The sequence below is a fragment of the Lepidochelys olivacea genome (assembly GCF_965140295.1).
Source record: "Lepidochelys olivacea isolate rLepOli2 genome assembly, chromosome: 10".
NCBI lineage: Eukaryota > Metazoa > Chordata > Testudines > Cheloniidae > Lepidochelys > Lepidochelys olivacea.
Genome location: NC_140420.1, coordinates 31,433,340 through 31,445,789, shown reverse-complemented (window position 1 = coordinate 31,445,789; position 12,450 = coordinate 31,433,340). Strand labels below are relative to the sequence as shown.

General features: G+C 41.7%; 1 protein-coding gene across 5 annotated transcripts in view; it reads left to right on the top strand.

The window, feature by feature from the left end:
* The window catches only part of KATNIP (katanin interacting protein), a 179,513-nt gene that overhangs the window by 72,311 nt on the left and 94,752 nt on the right, over positions 1–12,450 (top strand). For 3 of the 5 annotated variants that reach the window (XM_084642115.1, XM_084642117.1, XM_084642116.1), the window contains 3 exons: positions 2,854–3,003; positions 5,095–5,267; positions 11,660–11,772. In XM_084642115.1, the coding sequence (XP_084498241.1) occupies positions 2,854–3,003; positions 5,095–5,267; positions 11,660–11,772 (436 nt within the window). Of the gene's footprint in view, positions 1–2,853; positions 3,004–5,094; positions 5,307–11,659; positions 11,773–12,450 lie in introns of all 5 variants that reach the window. The other 2 variants (XM_084642113.1, XM_084642114.1) reach the window with 1 other exon arrangement.

Genomic DNA, 12,450 nt, shown 5'->3' with positions numbered 1-12,450 from the left:
TGTGGAACGCCACTAGAAACACCCCGTTCAATGATGATTACTTGTTGAGACCTATCCATTACACAGTTCTTCATCCATTTAACATGAGTGTTGTTGCTATTGGACATGGCTAATTTTTAAGCAGAATATCATGTGATATCAATTCAAATGTCTTACAAAAGTCTAAGTCTATTATATCTGCCCTGTTACCTTTATCAACCAATCTTGTAATCTCATCAAAGAATGAAATGAGGTTTGTTTTATAAGATCTATTTTCCATGAAACCATGTTGGCATTAATTATATTCCTGTCCTTTAATTCTTTATTATTTGAATCCTATATCAGCTTTTCTATTAATTTGCCCAGTAATTATGTCTTTGACAGCCTCTGTTCATTCCCACTTGTGGCATATGGTGCCCCGGCGTCAAGCTGTGGAACTGCCTTTAAAAGCCATGTCTGTTTGTAGGGTGCACAAGTGGTCTCACACAAGGGGAATGTCATCTCCCTACACTATATAAAGGAGTGCGTCCCCTGGCTGCCTCAGTTCCTTTGCTGCTTCAGCAGAGAACTAACAGAACTCACTTCATGTCCTTGAATTGCTCCATTGTAGTCTAATTCTCTTCTTGTATATAGTTAGTTAAATTAGTCTTTAGTGTAGTGTAGCTTTTAGCACAGTATAAGTAGCTACCCTCTTTGGGTAATGGCAGGAGCCATGTTGGGTCCTAAGCCATATAGGGCATTTAAGAAGTGTGGTCCTGCCCTGCAATGATTCCTGAGATGGACACTTATTTCAGATGTGTCTGTCGTTCTAATTTTGATTGACTGAATGGGCTCAGAGAGTCAATGGTGTTAATATGACCCTGTTGCTATTCCACATTAAACAGTTAAACATGGGTCAGGGTTTCTAGAATAGAGACTGTAGCCTGCCTAGACCATTAAGTATCTTTATAGCCCTTTTTTTAAAGATACAGAAAAAAGGGGAAAAAAACAGTTGAAGCATTTGAAATGTAAAGTGTTAAGTAAGGATTTCATTTTAACAATATCCCTTATTACCTTTCCCTTTAGCTGTCGAGAGTTTTTATAGGAAAAATCCCATCTGATGGTCTTTAAGGTAGTATTAAATATGGTAATTGTTCTTTCTGGGGACAAGAAAACTAATTAGTTGAGGTCAGCTGGAGCTGTGGTTGTTGCTGAAGTCATATTCTGCTTTCCCTAAGGCTAAACGAAGCAAACACCCTCAAAAGGGAGAGAAAAGAACAGCAAAGATAGAAAATGCAGCTTTGGTCTCTCGTGCTGACTTTCACTTGCAACCTTGCTGCTGGAGAAACACAGACACAGCATGTGATCTGATCAGCCACACTGAGACCTGGCAAACTAGCACTGGGTTTTGTGTCTTCTGTCTGCCACTCAATGGATACAGCTTTTAAAGGGCAGTTCTGCAGCTCAGTGCCAGGGTCACCATATCCCACAAGTGGAAATACATAGAGGCAACTCTTGATCAACAGCTACTAGTAAGTGACCTCTCTTTTCTGTGAGTTGGATCTTCAACTCTAAACCTCTGTTATCAATCATTTAAACTTTAAAAGTTTGAGGACAAAATTTATTATTTGAACACTTTCCATTTTTCAAAAGTTCCATTTAGAATGATGACCAATAAGGACATAGATTCTTGGCTGCAATTTCTCTTTCACTATTGCCCTTGCAGGCAGGGTCACATCTCTCTCTTGCCTTGTGCTTGAGGCTGAAGTGTCATTTTGACTGCCCAACAGTCTTGTTCTTCAAAAGCAGAAAGACTGATGTTCCTGAAAGATCCAAAAAAGAAACGTGGGAATATCTTTGCTGCAATGTCCATGTGCAACTCCCTTTTGTGGGCTCAGAAGCTGCCATGAGTAGAGATGGGGGGAGAGAGAAAGGTGAAGGGGAGGTCACTGTCTCTCATTCTTATAACCCTCTCCCCTCTTTAAGGATTACCCCCAGCTGGGGTGCAGGCGGCAAGCATCTCTTGTGGATGTGAGGTTTGAACCATCCCTGTGATGAAATGTAAATTTCTTAGTCACATCTTCCCCCTGATGGAGAATGGCCACTTAAGCAGGTGATAGTCTTTTAACATCTGGCTGGGTGTTGGCCTGTCCTTTATTCCGGAGAAACTGGTTTAGACCTGCTTTTCTTAACATTGGAGCATGTTATAACAGTGTTATACAGTAGACTCTTGTAACTTTACATACCATACTCATACACACATTTTACCAGGACAATAATGTTCAGCAGATTATGAGCTTTCAACTGATACCTCACAAGGCATACTTTGTACAAAATTTATCATAGTCTTGTAAAAGTGATGAACATAATAGTATAGATCATCACATCTTCCCTTGTAATCCAAAATTTGTGTCTAAATTCTAATCTACATTTAACAAGTTTTATTGGCATAACTATGTTGGCAATGTATATATTTTATTTACAGATATATTATGCTGGTAAAAGCTTTAGTGTAGATACAGTTATACAGGTATAAGGCACTTGGTATAGCTTATTTAGCTTCATTGTACTGGAATAAGCTATATGTAAGCACTTCTGTAACAGTATAACTACATCTACACTAGGTGAAGGGGGTGGGGTGTACTGCTTTAACTTTGCCAGCATAGTTAAAGCAGCAAAACTCTTATTTGTAGACAAGTCCTAATAAGTCTTCACTGATTTGCTGCTCCTAAATCCAGTTGAACTTCACTTGACTTATGTGTTTAGTGTGTGGGAGCTGGGTGATGATGGTGGCCTGTGATGTACAGAAAGTCAGGCTGGATGATCTGGTTGTCCCTTCTAGCCTTAAACTCTGTGACTCTAGTTCTCTTACTCTTCTCACTTGTTTTTCTGCAGATATGAAACAGGAACGAATTCTGTCTGCAAAGAGGAAAGATGCTGCTGAAACCTACATTCCAATCAGACCTATGAAGGTCAGAAGTAAAATGGCTCGTCCACTTTCTGCTGGACCCCTGCACCAGGAGGGACATGAAAGAACCTGCTCCCGTAAGAGAGATGAGAATATGTAAAGTATACAATTGTGAGCTTCCATTCTCCTTCCCCTGCACTGGATTAGATGTTGTCTCTGCTGCACACTTCTATCCTCGCTCTCCTGGGCTGTTGCCCATTTTTATGCTTCCTTTCATCTCAAAATTCCATTGACTTCAGTGGGAGCAGGAGCAAGCCATGGCTATATATGCTATCTCTCCGCCTCCTCATTCTTCTTTCCCTGCCCCCACAGAATGAAGACTTCTTCCCTTCTTTTTCCATCCTCCCTACTGCTCTATACTTGCCCCTTTTTCTTTACACAGACATATTCCCTATGGTGAAAGGGTGCTGATAGGAAGGCAACCTCTGCATGTCAGCTACTGGATCTTCAGAGGAACTGTCAAAAGATGGTAGCTCTCTGTAATCCAGCCACTCCCCTTAAGCAAGTTCACCATCAGTTACAAAAAGATGGGTTTTTTGGGGGTGTGGCGGATATCTGACATAAACCCAGTTACTCAAATGAATGGAAGAGGGTCAGATCACCTTATTACTGTAATAAAACTTCTCAAGCTAAGCACAGCTTCCAAATGAATCCTGAGAGCCAGTAAAGTTAACAGTATTGAAAAGCCCAAACTGTGTCTCCTTAATTAATACAAAACCTAAACAAAACCAAGAAATTATATTCCTTCTTAAACAAAAGAGAAACTCAAACTCCCCCTGTCACCTGGATGCCAGCATCAGCTAATGTTTGTGGTAATACCTCCTGGATCAGATCCTTGCGTTAACCAGTTTTTGAAAGATGTGTGTTGCACTTCCTTCAAACACTTTTAAAACAGTGTATTATATGCATATATCAATTCTGTGTGAGCAAGACAACCAAGGGAAGGTTTAGGAAAAAACAACAGCAGCTAAATAGTCTTGAGCTAACAGTGGTCACCTTGGGAAGACCTCTGGGGAACCCAACACAAAAAGAGCAACCATCCAGCATGTGTACAGCATCTTTCACAGCACCATAGATACACAGGCCACAGGCATAGTCAGTCTTGGGGCAGTGAACCAAGCCACATCTAAACTCAATAATCTGTCTCCAGAGGTGGCGTGGGAAGCCCAAAGCCAGGGAGTCGCTGGTAGTAGCAGAGGCTTTTTCCCATCCTGTCCACCACAGTAAGCTGATGATGTTATCAGCTTGATGGAAAGTATGTTGCACTGCTATGTAATTGGTGGTGCAGTGCATCCCATATATCCCTGAACAGTGGCAAGTGTGTCATTTTCTGTAGCTTCGGGGGCAGTTTATTGGTGCATTCTGACACCAGATGTTAGGCGGAGGAATATGAGGTAGGACTGGTAATCACACAAGTTTTGCTGGCTTCAATGTCCCTGTTATCACTCTTATAGTATGATTAAGCTGTGTTTTAAAAACAGTAGGCCAGAAAGTTGTCTGGGCTTTTTGAGGGCTGTAGAGGAAGGATTGTGTTTGGTTGTTTTGCCTTTGGCTATGTTTACATTATGTACTAGGGGTGCGATTCCCTGCTCGTGTACATATACTCACGCTAGTTCTTATTGAGCTAACATGCATATAAATAGCAGTGTTGTTGTGGTAGCATGTGTAGCGGCAGCATGAGCATGGCTGAGCTGTGCCAAGTACAAACCTGTCGGAAACCAGTGGCTATGTATTCGGCACAGCTCAGCCGGGCCCATTCTGCCACTATGCATGCTACCACAGCCACACTGCATTGCATCTGATGAAGTGAGCTGTAGCTCACGAAAGCTTATGCTCAAATAAATTGGTTAGTCTCTAAGGTGCCACAAGTCCTCCTTTGCTTTTTGCGAATACAGACTAACACGGCTGCTACTCTGAAAACTGCTGTCTATATTCTTTTGTGATGTCATTTGTTCACTAGTTGCCCAGGGTAGAGAAGACCTGGAACTCTAAATTTAAAGCAAACATTAGCATCACCTATATGCTGTGCCTTACTTGGGCTGGGTTGCAAGCTGCCAGTTCAGCCCTTTGTTAATAACTAGACCAGATATTTCATGCTTGGGCTTTTACAGTATTTTATGCGTGTATGAGATGATCAAAAAACATTTCTTGCTACTTTTTGATGTCAGGACCAGTAAGTCGACCAGAAAAGCCACTGTCAGCAACTCGAAGGAATGTGTGTGAGAAGAAGGATCCTGAGCAATCTGCTTCTGCTGTCATTAAAGCTATGCAAGTTGAAAATGAGATCTTGCAAAGAGAGATGCTTTGCAGAAGGCTGGAGACTTCTACCAGCCATCAAATGGTATGCCAAAGTACTGACCTGGGACAAGAGAGATCCAAGGTGTTCACTAGCAAAAATTATTTCCTTTCCCTAAACATGAATAGGAATCTTATATAGTTTAGTACAGTGATACTCAGACCTCAGTGGTTCAGGAGCCAAATTGGCAATCAACATTACCCAAAAGAGTATTAGTATGAATTCATTGTTTCATTTACTATAGTAGTATATATTCATATTTAAATAGAATGGCAGGGGAAATATTTAGTTAATTTTTTATATATGTGGTATATAATGCTCACAGCAAAATGACTGACGAAGTATTATTATTTTATCAACTATTGTTGGTTAATAACATAGTAAAAGCATTCTGAGTGGTTAATAATTAAATCACACAGTGTTTTAATATCATATGCTGCAAAGAGCCGCATTAGGCACATTAAAGAGCCACTTGCGGCTCAGACGCCTCAGTCTGAGTATCACTGATTTAAAGCCTTACAAGGGTAGGTGGTGGGGTGAATCTTAACACTACATGAAATGGAATAGTGTGGTCATCCCATATGCACTTTCTGGGGATATTACCTTACAGCTCTTTCTTGATTTCAGAGAAGATCAGAAAAGAATGTGTTAACCATTTATGTGACTCTTCTTCCTAGAGATAGAAAGGATCCTTCTGGTTTCTGCCATTCCCTCCCTCAAAGTTAACACCCAAACAATTTGAAAAGCAGTCACATGACTTTCACTGCACACATTCACCAAGCACTTAGGGCCTGATCCTAGTTTCATTGAAGTCAATGGGAGCTTTTCATTTGCTTCAGAATTGGATCAGACCCTTCTTGGCTGGAATTCAGGACTGGGTCTGTTGGTGTTACAGAATCTCTTTCCAGGTTATGGGCTGCCAAATTCTCCAATCTCCTTTTTATTTTTTGTGATGTCTGTTGTTTTGTGGTTGAGAGAGAGAGTAGTTCCCTCTGCATATTCACAAATAACATGAACTTGCTATGTTTTATGAAAGTAAGGTAATACTTACTTAATAGGCATTGTCTTGGGACACAGAGTGGGATTTTCAAAAGCCCCCAGTCTCAGTGTTGGCCTAACTCTACTCTCAGGGAAGCAATTTACTTCCAGTAACTACTAACACTAAAGGCTTTGAAAATCCCACCTTCAACATGTAAATGTGCTACAGGGCAGAATTAAGGCATTAAAAAGAAAACAAACAAAAGATGGCATTTCATTTCCTGGGACTTTTAAATTCTACTGGCTCTGATTGCATGTGTAAATTCCATAGCCCAACTCCTTGCCTCAGATTCTGTGTACCTTTCAAAGCCTACAGGAGCCTCTCTCTATCTCTCTTACAAGGTCCTTAGGGTCCTTTTCCTGAGCTTCATCTGTCCCTAATTATTCACCTCATATTTGACCCACAGACTTTTCACCGCACAGCTAGGTTACCCATTTGTACATATATGTCACATTCTTAATGACAAGAACATGAAAAAAATCTAGTGCATGTCTGTGGTATGTCATTTAGCAGAGAAATATTTCTCCTGGAGGAGCAGTGCATGGCCTTGTTCCAGATGAAATAGGATTTGGTTTGACCAAGTTACAAGCCTTGAAGTCCAGGAGATATAGGTTCAGGTCTCCTGCTACTTTGGCTCCAGCCCCAGGCCCTTCAAGACTTGTGGGAAATGCCAAACAATCATTTTGAGGGGCCTGTTGAGGTTGCAAACAGTTTCCATCTCTCCAGACCCAAATTCCCCCACTTTTGCAAATGGTCTGTCCCATTTCCTCAGTGCTTGGTACCAAGTTATTTCAGACCAGTAGGTCTCCAGTTTGTTTCTAAAATTCTTTCCCACCCTTCTTCCCCATCCCTCTTCGGAGACTACTCCCACGAGACAATCCTCCTCCAGGAGGTACAGTCTCTCCTTTGCTTGGGGGTCACAGAGGAGTTTCAACACTGTCTCAGATGGCAGGGGTTTTAATCCCTCTATTTCTTAATTCCAAAAGTGAAGAGGAGTCTCAGACCAATCTTAGACTTGCGTCAACTCAACAAATTCTTAAAAAATAAAGTTTTGCATTGTCACCCTAGCTCCTGTTATCCCCTCCCTGGATCCTGGTGCCACCCTTGCTTGACTTAACAGATGTCTATTTCCATGTGGCAATCAATCAAGCTCACAGGATGTACCTCAGATTTTTGGTAAATCAAAATCATTACCAGTTCATTGTGCTACCATCTGGCCTGTCAGCAGTTCTCAGGGTCTTTACAAAAGTTATGGCAGTAGTATCTGCATTCCTCAGAATATCTGGAGTTCAACTCTATCTGGATGACTGGCTTGTCAAGGGCCGATCCGGACTGCAGGTACAGCGTAGTGTATTCCTGATCCAGTTGACAGTCAATGCTTTGGGACTACTAGTCAACACAGAGAAGTCTTTCATCTCCTTGGTCCAGAGGATAGAGTTTATAGGGACTGTAACGGACTCAACTCAAGACAGAGCTTTTCTTCCAGACTCAAAGGTTCAAGCAATTTAATCAGTTGTCATAGGTATGAAAGCTCACCTGGTCACAACAGCACAAAAGTGTTTGAGGCTTCTGGGGCACATGGATTTCTGCACTTACCTGGTTCAGTGTGCCAGACTGCACCTCCGAGTTCTACAGGGTTGGCTGGCATAAGTCTACTTTCTGAGCTGTCATCATCTAGATTCGGTGGTGAACGTACGCTCTCATGTCCTCCCTTCCCTACATTTGTGAACAAGTCTAGCCAGTGTATGTGTAGATGTTCCCTTTGCCTGCCCACAGTCAACATGCACATTAGCTCTGGCTGTTAAGTTTGGCTGCTAGTTTGATTAAAGTACATCTTGTAACTATTTCACTGTTCCATCCTGAAGTGGATTTTTCTCTAATGACATGTCCATACATTTTTGAAAGGCCTAGTCAAATTGTATCTTCAGGTGCAAGATTCCCATTCCCCTGTGGGATCTAAACTTAGTGTTATCAAGACTTATGGGTGGCCTGTTTGAGCCTTTGGCTACTTGCACTCTACTGCATCTGTCAATAAAGAGAATTTTTGGTGACCATCACCTCAGCCAGAAGGGTAAGAGAGCTGCCTTCCTTAATGTCTGGGCTTCCCTATGTGATATTCTTTAGGGACAAGGTTTACCTGTATTCTCAACCAATGTTCGTCCCAAAGGTGGTGTAATCTTTCCATACGAACCGGCCAATTTATTTGCCTGCATTCTACCTGAAGCTGCATTCGAGCAGGGAAGAGGAGTGTTTCCGTACCCTGCATATCAGAAGAGCTCTGGCATTCTAACTGCACAGAACCAGGCACTTCCCTAAGTCTTCCCAACTGTTAGTAGAGGTGACAGACAGAACAAAAGGACAATTAGTCTCCATCCAAAGAATTTCTTCTTGGATAGCCTCCTATATACGCGTGTGCTATGACATGGCTAATGTCACCCTTGTGAGCAGAGTCACAGTTCATTCACTGAGGTCCCAATCTGCCTCAGTGGCTTTTATGGCACATGTTCCAATTGTGGACATTTGTAGAGTGGCAACCTGGTCCTCAGTCCACATGTTTGCCTCCCATTATGCTGTGACTCAAGACTCCAGAGACAATGCTAGAGTTGGATGAGTCGTTGTCCAATCCCACCTCTTGTTTTCACAGCTTGAGAGTCACCAAGAGTGGAATGCATATGTGCAATCACTTAAAGAAGAAAAACTAACCTGTTCAGTAACTGTTATTCTTTGGGATGTGTCACATGTGTCCATTCCATGACCCACCCTCCTGCCCCTTAACATGGGAGTTCTAGCAAGAAGGAACTGAGGGGAGCTAGGGGTGGCTCTGCCATTTACATGTCCATGCGCTGGTGCATGGCAGCAGAGGGCACTTGAACGTCCCAGTGGGTACTGCTGAGGGGAAAAGTTTCTGACATCCCTGCGCTGGACACACACATACTGAGAATGGAATGGACATGCGCAACATATCTCAAAAAAGAACAGTTACTGAGCAGGTTAGTAACTGTTTTTTCCAGGACCCGATGAAACACATGGTGTAAACCTCAGTCATACCCCTGAAAGTGGTCCAAGAGAAGCAGCGCAAAGAAATTTTTCATATTTTCGTAATACAGAGATTTATCATGGTCATTAATGAAAGTTTACTAGAGCCCTCAAGAATCATCTGTGTACACCTCCATCCATCCCTTTGTGAATCTGTGACCTGTGATGAATAAAATGTGACAGCCATCTTAAACCAGTATGTTGCTTAATATTAACAATAGGAGCAACATTTAGAGAAAAAGGATTTTAAAACAGTCAACATGTGTGTCTTTCTTACCTAAAGCCTTATCATTCTGTGAGGGTGTCCTAAGCAGACCTAGCTTCTTCAGATACCCAAATAGGTGTCTGTGTTAGTTTGAACAGCTCTCCCAACAATTACCTGGAATTTCCCCCCTGGAAAAGAGAGCCTCATTTTATCCAGCTAGAGTTCCTTTGGGCTTGCCAGTTGACAGGCTTTTGGCTCTGCTTGTCCAAACCAATTCAGCAGGCTCCACAGGAGGTTGAGGCAGACTCCTCAGAGCCAAGGGCTCACCCATTGTCCTACAATAACCCTCTAATATTCACTATAGGGTAGCTTATCTTGAGCTGTTGTTTCCTTTCTGTTTATTTTCTTACAGCTTACTATTAAACTAAACCAATATATTCACATAGTAAACATCTCAATAACCAGGTCAACATATAGTAGTTATAAATAATTACAGAACAGCTGACCATCTGTCACACTAGTAACAGCTGTTCTCTGAAATCTGTGTAATGTGATGGATCAGAGCTCACTCTTCCTTCAGCATTTAAAGATTATGTAATCTTTTGTACTTTGTACAATTGTGATAAATATGGGAATCTTCTTATGAAGAACCGGGGAGATATTTGCATTTTTTAATGAATGTCCTGTGTACCTCAGTGCTTGATATTGTCCGGTAGGACTGCATTAAGTTGAATCAAAGAAAGCTGTTAGGTGAAAACAAGCAGGAAATGAATGACAGTCACAAGGTTCCTCCAAAGAGAATACCAACTCTCCTTAAGAAAATAATGTGGGAACTATTAATTGGAAAATGCCCACCTGCCTGTTTTCAGCCAGGCTAGCAGATTTATTTTTCCGCAGCCTGAGCCTAGAATCAAAGGAACATTAAACCATTAAAGACTTCTTCCTAGAGAGGAAGGAAGGGGTGTGTGGGCATCAGCGGCCTGGGGGACATGCTGCAGGGAGAGAGAGGCAGAAAATGGTGCATAGCATGGCTGTCTCTTGCAACCCAGAAGTAGGGGGCCTGGACTGAGTGGAACTTATGGGAAACTTTCAAGAAAAGGGTAAGAGTTAGGTAAGACCCAGGCAAATAGACCTTTTGTTGTTTTATCCCTTTCTGCTTTCTATCTATATCTGGGTGTGTAAACAATGTTTGTTTTGAAGAAATCAGTTTTGAGTCACTTTAATTAACCATGGTTCACAAGTCTCCCAAGTTTCAGAGTGATAGCCGTGTTAGTCTGTATCAGCAAAAAGAATCAGGAGTACTTGTGGCACCTTAGAGGCTAACAAATTTATTTGAGCATAAGCTTATGCTCAAATGAATTTGTTAGTCTCTAAGGTGCCATAAGTCTCCCAAGAGAATTTTTCTTGCAGGTTCCAAATACAGTTGGGACTGTCACATTATAATGGTTGGGAAATAAGGGGGACTGCAATCCACAGATTCAATCCAAGAGTGGTTGAGCCTTGGAGTTCTGCCTTTGACAGACGTGAACGAAGCCAAGTCTGTCACCAGAAGGGTGCACTCAATTGGGCCTTCAAAGGGATCTAAAAAGCAGATTGCACTGTAACCATGACAGTTTTTATCATCTATTGTGAAAGGAGCAGGTGATTTTAGCATCAGGCCCCACCAGTGACTTTAGGCCTTTGAATTTGAGGAGTTTCTGCCCTGTTCACATGCAGGATCATGAGACAAGGGCAGTGCTCTTTCTTTCAAAGTATTATCAGCAGAGGACTGCCATTGCAGGGATGTAATTTCTTATTTTCATGAAAGCACATTGAAGTGGCGCAAGCTGAAAGTGGGAAGGAAATTGCATTTTCGCTCTTTCATGTATGCTTTAAATCTCATATTAATAAATTATTTTAAAGGGTGGTATGAAATCCTTTTACATTATTTTCACCTGCCTTACATGTAAAGGACCAGATTCTAATCTCAGCTATAACAGTGTAAATCCACAGTAATTCCATTAAATTCAACGGAAATAGGTTGGATTTACATTAGTTTAGCTAAAATCAGAATTTGGCCATACTCTCATTCATTTCAGAGACACAAACCACAGCTCATATTGTTTTATGTGCGTAGGGAATAGTGTATATAAAATTTGTTAATTTTTTCTTACATAGCTGCCTTCTGTTTCAATTTCATCTATTTCTGCAACAACTGAGCCTTCAGAAAAACAACAGGAAACAACTGTAGTCACAGAAGCCATTGAAAGAATTGGCCATTTGGGAAGCAGGTAACTATATTAGTTTATTTAAGAGTGATTTCCTTAATGTGACTGGATTATTGATATCATATATTGTGGTTCTCTGGTTTTATCCTTTCTCGTGATTATTTCTAGAAGCATGTAATTTCTGCTCTGTGTAATGGGATAAATCTTACCAACAACATATTTTTCTAGATGTTCCTTCCTGTGTCCCATATTTTGTCTCTACCCTGTAAAAGGCAGGATGACCTGCATCTTGGTTATGTACAGGGGAGAGGCTGAAAATATTGGTCTTCTAAGTTCAACAGACTTTTCTGCTACAGTCCAGGTGAGAGTGGGTGTGTGATGGGATTTATCAATCCTGCACCAACAAGGCAAGGGTTAAGGAGCCACTCTGGACACGGGAAGCCACGCCCCCTCGCCTTTGCTAGGCATGTTTCCAGTTGTGGGAGCATTCAAAGAGGAAGTAGCTCAGCAGTGGAGGAGATTCCAGAGACAGACTAGAGAGGAGCACAGGAAGGCCCGATTTTGCAAAACTGTTCATCCTCCAAATGGATTACTCCAAGGTGGGCCTCAGGGCCATATTGTCTGAGGAGGTAGATGTCAAAGAACATCCAGTACTGTAGGTAAGCAGGAAGCTGTTCCCCTGGGGAACCAAATACTTGACAGTTGAGAAGGAGGTGCAAGCAGAATAAAGTTCAGACAGTA